At 39.0% G+C, this 17,428-nt stretch overlaps 1 protein-coding gene across 3 annotated transcripts; it reads right to left on the minus strand.

The window, feature by feature from the left end:
* Positions 1-506: 506 nt before the first annotated feature.
* On the minus strand, positions 507-13,937 carry LOC140163163 (vesicle-trafficking protein SEC22a-like). Of its 3 annotated transcripts, none has more exons than XM_072186548.1 (6): positions 13,802-13,937; positions 9,215-9,391; positions 8,408-8,571; positions 7,417-7,611; positions 4,826-4,947; positions 507-3,756 (listed from the first exon to the last, which is right to left on the minus strand). In XM_072186548.1, exons 2-6 carry the CDS (start codon positions 9,388-9,390, stop codon positions 3,481-3,483), a joined length of 933 nt encoding a protein of 310 aa, XP_072042649.1. In that variant the 5' UTR covers position 9,391; positions 13,802-13,937; the 3' UTR covers positions 507-3,480. The 3 variants fall into 3 exon arrangements, with proteins under 3 accessions (XP_072042649.1, XP_072042648.1, XP_072042650.1); XM_072186547.1 differs by lacking the exon at positions 13,802-13,937 and adding an exon at positions 10,543-10,755; XM_072186549.1 differs by lacking the exons at positions 9,215-9,391; positions 13,802-13,937 and adding an exon at positions 10,543-10,753.
* Between the last annotated feature and the right edge of the window lie 3,491 nt (positions 13,938-17,428).

A 17,428-nucleotide genomic window follows, 5' to 3' on the forward strand; every position in this document is an offset into this window, starting at 1 on the left:
CTTTTTTCTTAGAGTAGAGCGTGTACTGAGTATAGCATGTTTAAAAAGCTGCCCTGTGAGAGGGCTACTCTACTATGATTTTATTATCTGAGTAATGAAATAAAATGGACATATAAAATACATATAAATGAGTACCAAACACTGAATATATAAATCTTTCTAAAACAAATACCACATCTTTCAATTTTAACCCCATGAGCACTACCGATCAGAATATCCGCCTCTCAGAACTAATTTGATTGGTTATAAAGAGGGCTATATCATGTATTGAGCCAATCGGAGATGTGTTTAGAATAGTCAGTTGGATGGGGATTAAGCTTAAAAGTTCCAAGAGATCTACAAGCTCTATTTTGATTGGTTACTCAGATGATTAGATCATGTAATTAACCAATCAGATCATCAGATGTATTGTGAGGAGGTAGTACCCACAGGGTTATACAGCTAAAGGCAAGACAACATCTTGCCCACTACATGTAGCCTTAAACATTCACATACATTTTTGCTGATTTATTTTTCTTGGGGGTGGGGGATTTGTATCAACAACTTTATTATCATAATTGATTACATTTGTGATCTGCTCCCACAAAATGAGCGTAAAGCTGCAAGTTGGTACTTGGTTTCAAAACCGCTGGCTGCCGAGTCCTTTCTCTGTGAATGGCCCATTGTGCATGTTGCGCCCCATTCACAAAGGACGTAGATGCTATTGGCTTGTAGAATGCCCCCTTGTATAAGACACATCATGGTTTTGTACAGGTGCCCACTGAGCGAACATCAACTCAGCAGCCAGAGCATCTTGAAACTACAAATGTACCATCTCATTTTTTGGGAGCAGGTCACACTTTTACATAGCATTTTATATTAAATAATACTTTATTATTTGATGCGATCAAGCAAAATAAGTCAGAAATGTTGATTTTGAGATGTAGCCAAACAAAGGAAGTACTTCCTTTTGTTTTGGAAACTCATTTAACTGCTCATAATATCTTTTGAACTGTTTGTCCAAATTCAATGGAGTTTTCTGCAAAAAGCTCAACGATGCTGTTTACGATCCTATACGAAACTGAAAATTGAATATGTCCGTCGTCCGACTTCAGACTGATTTTGCTTGATCACACCACATATGCACACTTGCTCTGCAGATTTATTTAATAATACTGTGGCTAAATTTCTGGGCAAATAAGTTGTGGGACACCATGCATTCTGACCAAAATTTGTGATGCACTTTTTTCTTCAGACCGGTTTCAGAAAAAAATTAACCTCATTTTGACCCATCAGTCCAAAATGTCAAATGGGGACCCCCTTGCAGTAGAAAATTGTCCAAAATGTTGTCGAAGTCGCTTAATTAGTCAAAATTCCACAGTGACCACATCCCCTGGATCTGCCCTTATTGCAAGTGCAAAATATTATAAAATTGAATTTCTATAACACCATTATTTATCCTTCCACAATGTTTGAAATTTCATAACTAAACCATTTGGAATTATATTTTACATATTTTAAAAATGTCACTAAAATGTAGTACCTGAAAATAAACTGTTCAACTGATAGTATGAAACCAGTATGACATTCAACATGTGTATCCAACATCTAATACCACATCCCTATACCACATGATCACAAAACATCAATTTTAGTAAATGATAAACATTAAACCCATATAGGTCCGTATGCACAAAGGAGTTAGACCGGGTCTAAAGTTAGACCTGGTCTAAAGTTAGACCTGATCTAAGTGGAACTTAGATCCCAGGTGAAAGAACATTTCCCTTTACATTTGCTGTAGTTGTTTTGTATTATTTATGAACTTTGCATTAAAATCTTTAGAATTTGCTAGCTACTCTAGGATGGAAATAAGAGTAAAGGCCCATTCCTGATGGAACTACATGTAAATTCAAGTTAGACCTAGTCTAACTCTTTGTGCATACAGACCATAATGTACAATTTCTTTTTTTTTTGCATCTGAATTTTTCATTTATAAATCTCACCAACAATCTTATTACCTATTGTGACAGGCTGTGTTCCTTCAATTGAAATTCCTACTGTAGTTGGACACAACTATGTAGAATCAGTTCCCCAGAAAAGTCCGACACAAAATTTTCTCAGTCGCCAACCTGAATGTTGACCGACTGAGGGCATCAGCCCATGTAGTAGCAGAGCAGTGTAAACCATTAATTGGACAAAGGGGACTTCTCTAATAATATTGTGTTGCATATACTGCATACTGTTGCATATAATCTGTTCATGACCTGGTCATTCCTTATGGCCATTTTCACCATAGAATGATACTATGATAGTCAAGTTAGTTCAATCGGTACTGCGTTTTATCATACCGCTAAGGCAAACATCCAGGGGTAGCATTTTAAGGGGTCTTGGGGTCCAGGACTACTTGATTTGGCAGGTCCCCGTGATTTGGACCCCTTAATTTTGTGCGCCTGTGTAGAATTAGATGCCTGGACCCCTTTATTTGCCAATTTGGACCCCTGGCCTCGGCAGGTCACCGCTAACCCTGCAAACATCAAATAACACCGCTTTAAACTGGATATATTTTCATATCTAGTCAGTGAGTGTGTATTAATGCTCTATATCTACTCTAGTCATTGAGAGCATAATGCGCAAGCACGATACGCATATATGGCGAGGTACGCGTATAAAGGCGATTCGCGTAAACAATACGCGGAACAGTCTCTAATGTTTGTAATGTTTTTCCTATTTTGCTACAATTAAAATGTTTTAAAACGAAATTATTTCAATATATATATAGTGTATAATAAATTCGTTATTAGGTTCAGCGTCTGTATGGTACGGGAAATTATTGTGCACTCAGTGTCATACTGGGTTCAGCCTTCGGTTCACCCAGTATGACACTTCGCGCACGATAATTACCTGTACCATACTGCCTCTTCACCTAATAACTAATAATACTGTGAAACTTGGCAGTACAAGTTTGAGCCCTTGCAATGTCCTTATTTTGTTCTTGTGAACAAATTGAGCTAGCTTGAAATTCTACTTTGACAAAAAAAGAATTTCTGCTATTAACTGTCCCGTTTTCCTGTGCAAAACTTCAGAGCTGATCCTGGCTGGCTGTGATGGTTAATCCTATAGATGTAGGTTGCTTAGGGTACTGTGCTGTGCATGTGTACATGTAGATCTGCATCGCTGTATGATGCTCAAAGGGTTCATATATTATGGTGTGTTTTGGACCAATTTGGTCAGCGATTTCACTACAGAAATCCTTTGGTAGTTCCTCTTCTTTTTTTTTCTAAAAATGTGTTTATTCTTTGTGCTTTTTTGAGCAAAAACTGCATGGAATTAACCTGGCACAGACATCCTCTATTGAAGGATTATAAAGCTTTATTCCATAAGCTAAGCTTTATTCCATAAGCTAAGCTTTATTCCATAAGCTGCTAGAGTCAGTTTACACTAGCCTATCTCATGAACATCTTATAATAAGGATACACCGAAATCTGTGGCTTAATTTTGCTTTCAAACGGTGTAATCCGGTAACTTCAGCCTGTCCGGTTTTTGCATAATCTGAAATGCCGCTAGTAAAAACACGACTGCATGAAAAGCTACGGTGAAGCCAAACCTTAAGCCATGAATGTAGAGATAAAAGTTAGCAAACAATGTGAGGAATGTGGCCATTAGACATTTAAATTCCCTCCACGAGGAATTGTAGATCAGAAGATATGATTGAAACGTAGCTAATGCGAAAGCTAGGAAGAACATGGTGGCGCCACGAAACAACGATGACGACTCATTCTGTAGTGTGAAAAGGAATACAAGAAAAATAAAAACTAGTTAAAAGTAAATGTATGGTTGCTGGTGATTAGATACAAGTAATACACAACACGCACAAGCTATCGTTTCACCGCTATAGCGAGTGCCGTACGGCAAGCGGCCACGTGCTGCCACAGAGACGCGAGCGAAACATAATCGCTTGAGGCGCTATTTTTTTGTTCCCCCTGTTCCAGACGGGGTATTTTCGCGGAGAAAAAAATACAAAGACACGGAAAAAAGCGGAGAAAAAATAAATTTTCGTGAATCGGAAAATTACGGGAAAATACTGAAAATACAGAGATTTTGGGGATGAAAAAAATACGAATTCCGTAAAAATACGGAGAAATTACATCTCTGCATGATGTGCCAAAAATCCTTAGGAACCGACGTACTGTTCAATATTTACTCGTGGACATGAGAAATTTTAAACTTTTTTCCTTTTTGTTGACTTTTTTGTCAAAACTTATTGAACAGCCTGTTAGCTCTTGTTATGGACACACAAAACTTGGGGTGATCTTGTATTCCAATCCAAACAAGAGCCTGAAAAAGTCAAGATCTTCAAGGGCCGATCATCCCCAAGGGATTTTATGGGGCCTGAAGTGCTTTATTTAAAAAAATACTGGGCCTTTAGACTTGAGAATCGCATATCAGCAACAAGTAATGACATGGATTGAGGTTGAAATCAGCTTTGATTCTGTCTTATTGACAAAATTCCATGGGCCTGAAGGATAGTGCATCCACATGCAGGCATATGCTTATTTCGAGCACTGTCTCAAACCTCAGATGAACTAAACCAGTAGCGTAGCCAGCAGCAGGTGGGGGGGGGAGCAGGGGCGAGTCAGGGGTGGAGGACAGAAAATGAGGATGGAGAAGAGGATAACTGGGGAAAAGAAAAAGGGGAGAAAGAAGGGGAAGGAGAGGGAGAAAGAGAAGAGAAAGGCGAAGAAGGGGAGGGAAAAATAGGGACGATACTGACATTTGCCCCCCCCTGACTGACAATGCTGGATATGTGCCTGAACTAGACAGGTATGTGAAAGCTAGGTTTACTTACATCTAGATTCATTGCTCCCGCATTAAGAAGTCCTATGACTCTGAAGAAATTCATGACACTACACATTGCACATAGCACCAATGTCAGCTTGGTTATCCAAGACATTTCTACTTGTTTGGAATCTGAAAAACAAAGTGATCAAGTAATTAATAAAGAGAGAAACTTTTATTGACTTGCTTTTTAAAACAGGGAACATCTCTTAAACTTAAAGGCCTAATATAAGATCTGTTTAAATAAATCTCATAATTTTTCCCTTCAAACCTCTCAGCTGCCAAATTTGTTGTATTTGTAGGAAATAATTGCGTATAATTGTCGTCATTATATGATAATAAATGGCCCATAGTTCTCTAGACCCCAATTTTTTTTTTATTTTTCAGTTCAGAAGCTGTAGCTTTTTCCCCAAAAAAAACATTCCTTAGTTCCCAAAATTCAGCTCTGCACTGCACACCCCTACAAAAATTAAAGTTGAGTGCCCCCCCCCCCCCTGCCGAATCCATCAGCTACTAGGGGAGATTATATTGATGTTATACCATACACTTAATTGCAAATGGGCTTTCAGATGAATTCAATGTTGTTATGTGCCTCCCAAAAAAAGACACAAATATGGATAAAATGTACACTTTCTGAAGAAAAGAAAAACATAAAATTTGTGTAATAAAATTGATAAATCCAATTATCAAAATTGTTCACTTAAACGCTTGGTCTCTGTAACTTGTTTGCCATATGCTACATATGGTACACTATGACACATTGGGAAATTCCATTGGAAATCCATACACCCTCGATAGAAGACAAAATCTTAATCTCCCACACAGGGGTGTAGATTTTAAATGGAATCGCCCAATCTGGTAACCACGTTTGAAATTCACACTCCCTGGGTAAAAGATTAAGGTCAAATTTTCCATAGGGGATGTAGACTTCAAATGGAATCACCCAATCAGGTAACCACATTTGAAATTCACACTCCCTGGGTAGGAGATTAAGGTTATATTTTCCATAGGGGGTGTATGAATTTCAACTGGAACAGCCCATTGCATAATCTTCCCAAACTTGATAATATCAGCAACAATAACAGTGTAGGCATTTAAGTAGTACAACTGTTACTTGTGTTATTGAATTATCATATTATCTATCTAAATACACAATGGTTTGTCCAAAATGATTGCGCAAGAGTACAGAGTTCAAGGTATTCAATTGTGGTGCAAATTCAATACCGGTACTTATAATGAGCTAAGGAAATGGTCACTATTTATATCAGTGGTGGTGGATGAATTTAATTTTTTTTGCACAAAAATGACATGCATCTTTTTGAAGACAAAGGGCATTTTTCAATGATGGCCAAAAGGCAATGAAAAAAACAACACCCTGTTCTATGGGCCCAACCAACCCAGAACTTGTGTTTTAGAGAATGTTTTTTTTTAATTTTGATAAAATCACTAATGATGTAAAATCAGCTCTTTTGGGGCCAAAATTTTTAAAATTTTGCTGAAACAAATTGCAGAAAATGTTTCCACAAACACTTCAGATTTTGGTGAAATTTTAGCCTCCAGAAAAAAACAAAAAACAAAAAAATAAAATTCCCGACCGACTGACCCTTTTTGAATGGTCTGTCCACTAGTAGAATTTTTACAGGTCGGGAGGATGGGGAAAAATTGACAGGTTATCGCCAAATTTTAGCGGGCCAGGTTTTTTTCTTTTGCTTTGGATCAGATTCAACAAAATTAAATAAATACAATAGAACAGACATTTCCATTCGTGATGAGAGAATTGAGTGAGAACACTAGGATTGTCAAGAAATTACATTGAGTTCACTAACTTCAGATTACAAAGCAGAATTGAACTTATATGCTACTGCACTCAAATTTGGTACACTCATCGGAGCGCTTTCACCGGTTCAACCGGTGTCTTCAGCGGATGCTATAACTATAGCTCTTAAGATTTCTTGTTGCTATAATGATGTTGAGGAACCTCCGATGACATCACAGGAGTAGATGATAACAAAAAAGAAGATGATGTGGTACCCCATTGATTCAGGGGGGTCAGAAGGTTGTCCCAAACAGGGTCAATGTCTAACCTTTTGTCATAGTTTAGCCTGGATCTTTATCAGAGCAATAACATCTGCTGAAGACGCTGTTAACCAGGTGAAAGCACTCCTGTGAGTGTACCAAATTTGAGTACCATAGAAGTTTCGTTTTGCTTTCTATTTACATTTACCACTCACAGGGCCTCCAAGAATAACAGTGCTCTTACACTGAAGGAGCTACCCTGTATAAAGAAAGTTGAAAATAAATAAATATGAATATACAACATTACTGTATAAGTGGTAATTTTCGTGTGCAGTTATTTTCGCGATTTGAAGTGAGAAACACATTTTCGTGAATGTTATTTTCGCGATTGCCCAGTCCTTCCTATACTTGTAATACATTATTGCATATATTCACGAGGAGTTATTTTTGCAGTTGGAGCTCTAATTGCGAAATTCGCGAAAAAAAACCCTCGCGAAAATTACCACTTATACACACTATATTAAACTTGGACCCCGACTTGGACCACTTGGCCCTGGAATAAATCTGGCCCTGATCCTGACTTACTTGTTTGTGGCCTATATGTATAACCACTAGAATTCATATCTTGTGTAACTGATCCTGGTACAGGTCCAAGGTCATCCAAGTTCAACCGGTGAGGCGGCCGTAATTTGACCTCTTGCGACATATCTGTTAAGCTTGTCCGTGTACGTAATGTCCTTGTGCTCAGATATCTCTGTTTGGTCTTTGCAATAGTTTGATCTGTAAAAGAAATTATATAAGATTTAATTTACGGTACATTTTTAGGACAGTCTGATACTAATTTTCTTTGGTCTTCAGCTATTTTCGCCTTCATACAGGTCGGGACAGATCACTGGGTTTAGCAGTTCTAATGGATATAACATAGGTTTGAGATTGCCATGGTCACAAGGCCATATCGTCGTTGGCCAGGAAAAACCTATGTGCTTGTGGCCACTGAACATGTTTATAAGACAAAAATGCCAATAGGTTACATACAAGGGTTTGCTTATAAACATGTTCAGGGGCCAATGACATATAGGAGGTTTTTCCTGCCCAGCGACGATATAGTATTGCTATCTAAAACCAAAAACTTCAAAGGTCTTCAACAACTGGCCACACATTTACTATCATATTCTCTTTGGTCTTAAGCTCTGTTCACCTTAATACATTTGAAGGATTTCAGCTTTTCCAAAACGAAGCACAGTTTTACCAAACCCAATTAGTGCATATCTTCTGCATCTGTCCACACTATCACTATAATGATATATATTCTGTTTGGTCTTTTCTCTTCATCTATTTTCACCATGTACATTTGTAGGATTCCAGGCAATCCTCAGTTTTAAGGGATTTTATTATTTAGTGCAGTTTAGGGTTAGGGTTAGGGTTTAGTTAGCTTTGGGTTAGGGTGCAGGGTGAAGGTTGGAATTAGTGTTAGGGCTAAGTTTCACAGTTAGGGTTAGAGTCAAGGTTAAGATTAGCATTTGAGCAAAATAAGTTAGACCCTAAAACCGAGGATTGCCCAATTCCAAGCACTTACCAAACTCAATTAGTGCATAAGGTCTTCTGCAACTGTCCACACGTTTGCCGTCATATAATGATATAAATTCTCTCTGTACTTCGTCTAGGAAACAATAGGCTAGTACAGCTGGGTAGCTTTCTTCACACAAGGTTATAAAACACACACCAAGGGATGAGATTAAACTGAAAAAACAAAGTTGGAATTGATAAATTTGAATGTTAAAAAAACAGTAAGCTGATTCGCAATGTTCAATGATCAATACATTTCCAAATAAAACTACTTAAGGGCAAATTATTTCCAAACTGTATGAAATATGAACCAGGGACTGTCTTTTGGAATTTGCAGGAGAGCTGTTTAGAGCATTTACAAAAGAATTTAAGGAGAGAATGGTCAACTAAAATTCCGTACAAATTCCCTGATTTTTGCCGTTTTTTTTTCTATATTCCACAAGTTTTCCCTGACTAGAAAAATGGCCCTGATTTCCTAGAGTGGCTGGGAACCCATGGAGAATGTTTCACCCTTTGACTACAGCAGCAACAATGAAGCTAAGGGGCCATCATTTTCTTCAGAAGGAGAGAGGGGTCAATAAAATTGTGACCCCCTAATTCTGCAACAAAAATTGCATGACTCCCCACCACCGATACACCTTACCCCCTAAACAGGCTAAAATTGTATTGAATAAAATAAACATACTATCTGTGGTCATCTTGTGACTCCCTACATTTTGGTAATCAAAATATTTATGACCCCCCGCCCATATATTTGGGACCCCCTTCCGAAGAAAATGATAGCCTCCTAAGTTTGATAAATTTGATTCAAACTTACTATAGCCAATGACTTCCTGTGAACAGTGAGCACCTATCAGGGAATGACTGGGCCTTCTTGGACAATATCTTGGCGTACTTCTTGCTAAGTAACACTGCCTGGCTTGGATCATGATCTGTAGTGGCTGACAGAGGTAGACCGTCATGAAGACGGGCTATCATAGCAAATAATACCATCCTGACAAGGAGAGAAATAAATCAAATCAATTTAAGGCCACATCAAATTAAAAATTTGTTTCACAGGATGTCATGTCAAGAAATATGCGAGAGAAATATTTTTAAATACCTCCCCAGCTACTGTATCAATCACAGGCCAATGTGCAACCTGCAGTACGGTGCAGAATTCGAATCGGGAATAAAAATATCCGATCTTTGCAATCAAAATCACAAAACAAAAGTACAACTTTGGACGTACTATTGACAAAATATGTTATTCCAAACAATATAGAATCAATAGAATATTTGATGTCAACTTGTCAAAATATTGAAGAATGTGCTCCCCAAAACAGGTGGAAAGTAGGCAAAATAATTCCCTTTCAAACGCGTGGGAAACAGAAAGTCACTGCATAATCCCGACTACCCTCACCAACTTAGGCATGTCCACATTGCTTATTATAGAGGGCAACGTTCAACTCAAAGAGTTGCGATCACAGTAAATGGCTTAACTGTGTAATCCCCATAGGGATATACAAAATGTTGAAATTTGGACACTAGAAATTTGGAGACGTAGCCTAAACAGTGCTGGTACTTTATCCGTGATACAGAAGTCATCATTCAGTGATAGTTCAGTGAAAATTGCCTTTGTGTAAAATGGATCACCGTAATGAAAAATGATGCATTACTTGCTTTTTTTATAGTAAGTCATTGTCAAAAACTTTTGGCGAGCCGAAAGGGGTGGGGTGGGGGGCAAGCCAACGGGGGGGGGGGGAGTGATTTTGGCACATATTCTTGGGGTGCCTTTTAAATAAAACGCTCTAAAAAGGCTAGCCATATAGGAAAACCGTACGGAAACACTTAAATATGCAAATTTTCCTACTCGCTGCGCTCGCAACATGATAGACATTTAAGGTTCGCAAATTGGGATCCCAAAAATTTGGCATGTGCAAAGGGTGGCAGAGATTTTTTGGCGGGCAGAGAGGGGGGGCAAGCGATTTTGGGCAAGCCGTTTGGAAATCCCCCCGGGACTCATAATTATTGCACAGCCCCTAACCAAGTCACCATCCATGCTCACTCGACTTAAATGTTATGCAATTCTGAAAATGGTGAAAAGTTGACAGCCTTGATTAAATTTAAGGGCCTTTATTTAAAATGTTCAAATTGTAACTATACCTGCCATTGCATTGTATAGGTAAGGTGAATTCAAATTTGCCATCAAACCACATCATTTTATATCAAATTACAGCCCTTGAGTAAAGAAAGCCAAAACTGAAAACCGTTTTGTCATACATGTAGCACTTTCCGTAGTTAAAGTTACATCTTGTCAAAGATTAACTTTCATTAAAAAGATTCAGCTAACAAAACAGCATTTCGGCTGGTATTTCTAGATCTTAAAACAGTGATAGTCTCATGATGATAGCAGCTTTTTAATGTGGAACTGCTATCAAAATCCCTCTAAAATTCCATGTGCGATTGTCTCATCACAAAATAAAATCATATATTTGGGTGAAGTGAAGTATAGACAACATATTTATGTAGGTTTCCTTGACCTATCTTTTCTTTTAAATTTCTATGTAAATATGTATTGTGTTTGGGAACGGTTTAGGCCAATTTGGCTGACTAGCAAATGTGTTAACTAAAGGTTTGCCTCTATACCTACATTGTACTTGTGATAGGCTGTATATAAATGGTGACGTTGCAAACAGCTTATTTGATGCAGTGTGGTGTTCTGAGTAATTTGACACCAATTTTATTGAAATCAGCCAAAAATTGAGACAGTGCCGGCCAAATAATGACACAGAATGGGGGAGGGAGGCAGATTTGACCTTTATTTTCTAGTTTAAAGGACATTTTATCACATTAAGGGGGTACTACACCCCTGCCCAATTTTGTGCCTATTTTTGCATTTTTCTCATAAATTATAGCCCATTGGTGACAAATAAGATGTGTATTATAGGGGCAAGGACTCCTACAACTACTGCACTGGAAATTTTATTTCAACACAGACAACAGTTGTGGAGTTACAGTAAAAAATGAGGGAAAACCAATATTTGATCAATAAATCAATAACTACTTGCATTGAGTTGCTGAATGTTCAGTGCAGTAGCTGTAGTACTTGCCCCTATAATATACATGTACATATCTTACTTGTCACCAATGCGCTATAATTTTTGAGAAAAATGCAAAATGGCACAAAATTGGCAAGGGGTGTAGTACCCCCTTAAGGATTATGTAATGTATTTTTGGTATCTACTTGTAACATAGTTTTAGGTCTAGGAAAACTACCCTTATTCTTGAAAATCAGTGTTTTTTAGACCCTAAATGTGTCACATGCGTAACTTGCCTTGCCTAAAAAAAACCACCCCCTTTTACTTGTTTTTTTTTGGTCACTCATGCGTACAGACTATTTATGTGAGTGATCCCCCCGGGGCTGCTGCAACACATCTAAACCAACGTTAATCAGCTCAGCATATCACTAATTGTACATAATTAGGAGGTATGCCAGGCAAACCTTAATTAACACATTTGCTAGTCAGCCAAATTCGCCTAGAACACAATACATATACATAGAAATATAAAAGAACTGGCGGTCAAGGAAAACTACATAAATATGTTGTCTATAGGCTACTTCACTTAACCCAAATATATGATTTTTTATGGTGATAAGTCACTCGCACATGGAATTTTAGAGGGATTTTGATAGCAGTTCCATTAAAAATGCTGCTATCAACATGAGACTAAGATCTAGAAACACCACCGAAATGCTTTTTTTTTTTTTTTTGCTAGCTGAATCTTTTTGATGAAAGTCAATCTTTGACAAGATGTAACTTTGCTATGGAAAGTGCTATGAAAAATAGGTTTTCAGTTTTGGCTTTCTAAATACTCAAGGGCTTTAATTTGATATATAAAATGATGCAGTTTGATGGCAAATTTGAATTCACCTGGCATACCTATAATTAGTTGACTTTCTTTTACCATCCATGTTTACACAAGTACTGTAGTAGAGCTGCCCTCACGAAGTAATGGTGATGAACAACGGTGAAACATGATTGAATCCCTTTCAACAACGAAACAAGCTAAAGATGTTTAATTCATATGATTCTTTCATTTGGAATGTCCGTTTGTCATTGCCCACTCAACCTTACAAAAAGATACCGGTATTCTATGTTGATATCAGCAATAAAACTAAAGAATAAAGCAGTAATATTTAGCTGCTACCGCCAACATAAGAGAGTTCATGTTAACGCATTATGTTCCAGGCATGATGAATTTTACGGCGCTCATGCGTCTGCGTAACATTGCGTTACAGCGTATCGCTACTGAACAGTGGATTCATCACGGATTAACAACAACGAAGGGAGAGCGTGGCGCAATGGTTGGGGTGCTTGCCTTTGGTGCATGGGGTCCCGGGTTCGATTCCCGGCGGTGGTGATTTGCTGGGATGTTGACTTGGAAAAAACAGTCTGAAATTGATTGGCAACTTCTGTAGATGAGATTCAGACTTCCGCTCTCCCCATGGTTCATTTAGAATTGGGTAAACGAATCATGAAAGTACTCCGTCCTTCGGAGGGGACGTTAAGCCGTTGGTCCCGTGTACAGAGAGCCATACCTCAGCCTCTACATGTATCTCGCAGCCAGTTAAAAAAAAAAAAAAATGTTGTTTGATTTAACGTGCGCTTCAGCTAGGCATGGCCTAATTATCAGCACACTTCAACAATTATTCCGCTGCCATTAGGATATATCAGAATCATTTCCGCTTCACCAAGTCCGCAACTGATGCGCAGGTACTATCAGCGACTTAGATTGTGATTACCCCAGCAGCTCCCCATTTTACACCTGGGTGGAGTGAAGCAATCGGGAATTAAGCTATCTTGCTCAAGGACGCAACACACTGGCCGTGGTGGGGCTCGAACCCGCAACCGTCCGATCATGAAGCTCGAGCCCTAACCATTTGGGCCACCGTGCTTCCCGAAAAGAGTAGGGTGTTAACCCCCGACTGTTCCCAACCCGTCCCGGTGTTCATATGGACCCCAATGGAAATAAGCTTCAATAGAGGCTTTCTTGGGATATCCAGGGTTGTCAAAACCCGAACAAATCAAATATAAAAAAAACGGTTGGCTCCTGAGTCCTGTACAAAGGTATATGAAGAGTTGTTGAAATCTGAATGAAACCAAGACAAGTCTACTAGTGTGGCTCCAACTTGGATTTATTCAACTGGAGCGTTGAGTAGTAAACTACACGAGCAGTAAACTACAAGACAAGACAAGACAAGACAAGAAGACTAGCCCTATTTTCACTGTTTTGGGCATAGATAACGACAGCCCGTCTTCCATTAGGGCAAGTAAGCTTAAAATTACTATGCACTTTTTTACCATATGGTGCGCTGAAGCTGTTCCCAAAAGCAACAAAGACTAATAAAACTCGAACGTACCTTGCAATTCTCCGTTTCTAAGTTTACGGGCACGCTCGTTAGACCTCAAAAACTGCTTTAATACATATGACTTGTTTGCAGTGTATTATTCTGTTCCCGTCATTTTGTGCCACGCTGGTTTGCGCAATCGCAGAGAGATTCGGCTCTGTCAGCGGTGTAACGACGTGGAAACATCAGGGTTTAAATTTATATTCACCTCCCTTTTATCTTTATTTTTTAAAGTCTTTCGTTTCTTTTGTCAAATATTTTTGTTTCAATATTTTTGACAATTTATTACCATGGTTCCGGAACCGCCGGGGCCCGCCCCCCAATAATTTGGATGCCTATGGAAAATTACCATTGGGGCCCCCCCAATAATTTTGGCCAGGCACCATTGGCCCCCCCCCCATATTTAACATCTTCCGGAGCCTCTGTAGACCATTTAAGGTTTGTAAATTGGGATCCCCAAAATTTGGCATGCGCAAAGGGGGGGGGGGCAAAGAATTTTAGCGGGCCGAGAGGGGGGGCAAGCGATTTTGGCGAGCCGTTTGGAAATTTTACCCCCGGGGGGCTCATAGTTATTGCACAGCCCCTAAATTCAGTAAATTTTCATCGTCAACCGTGTAATTGAATGGGATTATTTTGAAATTTTCAAAACGCTTGAAATATCAAAAAATGAAAAACAAATAGGCCTATGTTAATAAATAATATAAATACAAACTAAAACCGTTGGGGTTCGATAATGAACCACACAAAACTAACCGAGTATATGCAGGGGCGTAGCCAGCTTTCTTGTTCAGGGGGGGCAAAATAAAATTTTTGGGGCACAGACGAAAAAAATTGCAGTTGCATCATACAATACGTAGAGACTGTATGTCTTCGAGCTTCCCGAAAAGGGCCTTATTGGGATGATGTGCGCGCGTAGCGTGAAAAAATTTTATTTTACACTATTTTCGCCCATCATCCGGCTAAAAAAGGCTTTATTGTTACCATGTGCGCGCGTAGCGCGGAAAATTTTGTATTTTACACTTTTTTGGCCCTGAATTTTGCTAGAAAAGGGGCTCCTTGCCCTTTTTCTTTTCCTTTGCCCTCCTGATTTTCTCTTTCATTTTTTGTCAGAGGGGCACTTTTTCTTTCATTTTTCCGCGATTCTATACTGAATTGGAGTATCGCCCCAAAACTAACACCAGACATTGTCCTAGGATTATACTTGAGTTTTATATCCAATAATCCTTAAGTGTCCCATTTACCCTATCTTACCCTAAATTATATGAAGTTGTAACCCCAGAGGGTGATTTAAGGAAGCCCCATATGCACTGTTATCACTAGAGTTTCAACTGCCACTTTACTTTTCAAATCCCATTGAACTCTGTGCAAAATATGTTGTTTTAGAATTGCCCGTGTGTCATTATTTCTTGGTCGATTTCAGATCTAAAGTGATGTATGCATGAAGGATAATTCACACCTTCTGTAGATAACATAAAATGTGAAATCGACCAACTTTTTGAAGGCGTTTTTATTGTAAATATATCTGTCCAAATTCAAATTTAACCATGCACGTGTGTATGCAGTGGGCGGGCAGTGGTGTCATGTTCACTCACACATGCACAGCTGTGCTAACCGCAAGACTTGCTGGGAAGTGCTTAAATCATCCTCTGTTGTAACCCCAACATAAAGTTAAAATTTAAGGCATTTTTCCGACTCCCATGAAACTTTTTGGTTGTTTGAATGACTCTTTGCTCACTTAGGGGCTGGGAATAATTATGAGCCCTGGGGAGGGTAAAATTGGGGGGGCAAGAAATTTTGGCGAGTCGAAAGGGGGGGGCAAGCAATTTTCGGCATGCATTCAAGGGGCACCTTTTTAATAAAACGCTCTAAAAAGGCTCAGGAAAACAATACGAAAACGCTTAAATATGCAAATGTTCCTGCTCGCTCCGCTCGCAACATACAGTACATCTAGACCATTGAGATTTAAGGTTTGCAATTTGGGATCCCAAAATTTGGCATGTTCGAGGGGGGGGCAAAGAATTTTGGAGGGCCGAGAGGGGGGGGAGCGATTTTTGGCGGGCCGAGGGGGGGGCAAGCGATTTTTGGCGAGCCGTTTGGGCTCATAATTATTGCACAGCACCTTATATTTTATATTTAGGGCCTATAGGTGGTAATTTGAAATGAAAATCCTAATTATAGTGTCTTGAAATCGTTGTCTGATATTAAAGCCAAAGGAAAACTGAACATGTACGGTATTCATCACAAAAAATTGAGATTGACTTGTGCCAATGAAAGAAGGTCGGTGCCCCCCCCACCATCCGCTTGTGACCCGAAGATGTCTCACGCTCGCACTACACCACTGTCGACATGCGACCCGCACAACTGCTGAATAGCCAGGAATAGCTGAAGTTTCACGCTTCGGTCAGCGGGGTAACTTTGGTCGGTCAAATATATATTTATAAATGGTCATATTTTTGTACAGCAATATTGTTTTTAGTCATATTTGGAGTCAATTTGTTAAGAAATATATTTGGAAGAAATAATAGTCGCTCATGTCCAATTTCCTTGAAATTTACGAAACAATCAGGATTATTGACCAAAAATGAGAATTTTTTAACATTTTCCAGAAAAAAATAAAAATCGATATTTGTGAGCAAAACCCCAACAACTTCATTTTTTTTTCTTCACGGAATGTAATACTCTGACCAAAGTGGCTCCAAATGTATTTTAAACCCTTAGGGCACCCTTACAAAATTATTAAAAAATCCTTTTCAACTTAAATATGTAGAGCTAGAAGGGAACCCTATGTCATAAAAAGAGTTAATTAGAAATATAATTGTTTTTTGTTTAGAAGAAGTGGTTTAAAAACTGAAAACTCTGAAAAATGTTACCCCATTAATGATTTTACGGTAAAGTAGTCCGTCAATCCGGAAGTGCAAACCAGGTTTGCACTTCCCTGGTCAATCGTATGTTTTTTTCAGGCGGCGAATGGCATGATCGAGCCGGCAACTTGTGAATGCGCCCGGCCGTATGGCATTTTCCATATACTTTTTTACTTGGTTAGTTTTGTGGGGTTCATTATCGAACCCCAATGGTTTTAGCTTGTATTTATATTATTTATTAACATAGGCCTATTTGTTTGTGATATTTCAAGCGTTTTAAAATTTCAAAATAATCCCATTCAATTTATAGAGGTGGTGCAATAATTATGTGTAGGCCTACCCCGGGGTGGTGAATTATAGGGGGGGGGCAAAGATTTTTTGGCAGGCCAAAAGGGGGGGCAAGCATTTTTTTTGGGGTCGAAAGGGGGGGTCAAGCGATTTTTTGGCAGGTCGAAAGGGGGGGGCAAGCGATTTTTGGCACAGATATTTTGGGCACCATTTCTATATTACGCCCTAAAAAGGTGTAGGAAAACGTTAGGAACACGTTCAAATATGCAAAATTTCCTGCTCGCATTATATGATGAGACAATTGGGGTTTTAAATTCAGGTTCCCCAAAATCTTGCATGTGTAAGGGGGGGGGCAAAGATTTTTGGCACATCAAAAGGGGGGGGGCAAAGGTTTTTTGGCACGTCAAAAGGGGGGGGGGGGAGATTTTTTGGCACGGCCAGGGGGGGGGGGCAAGCGATTTTTGGCAGACCATTTTGAGAATTCACCACC

The sequence above is a fragment of the Amphiura filiformis genome, chromosome 10 (assembly GCF_039555335.1).
Source record: "Amphiura filiformis chromosome 10, Afil_fr2py, whole genome shotgun sequence".
NCBI classification, from domain to species: Eukaryota; Metazoa; Echinodermata; class Ophiuroidea; order Amphilepidida; family Amphiuridae; genus Amphiura; species Amphiura filiformis.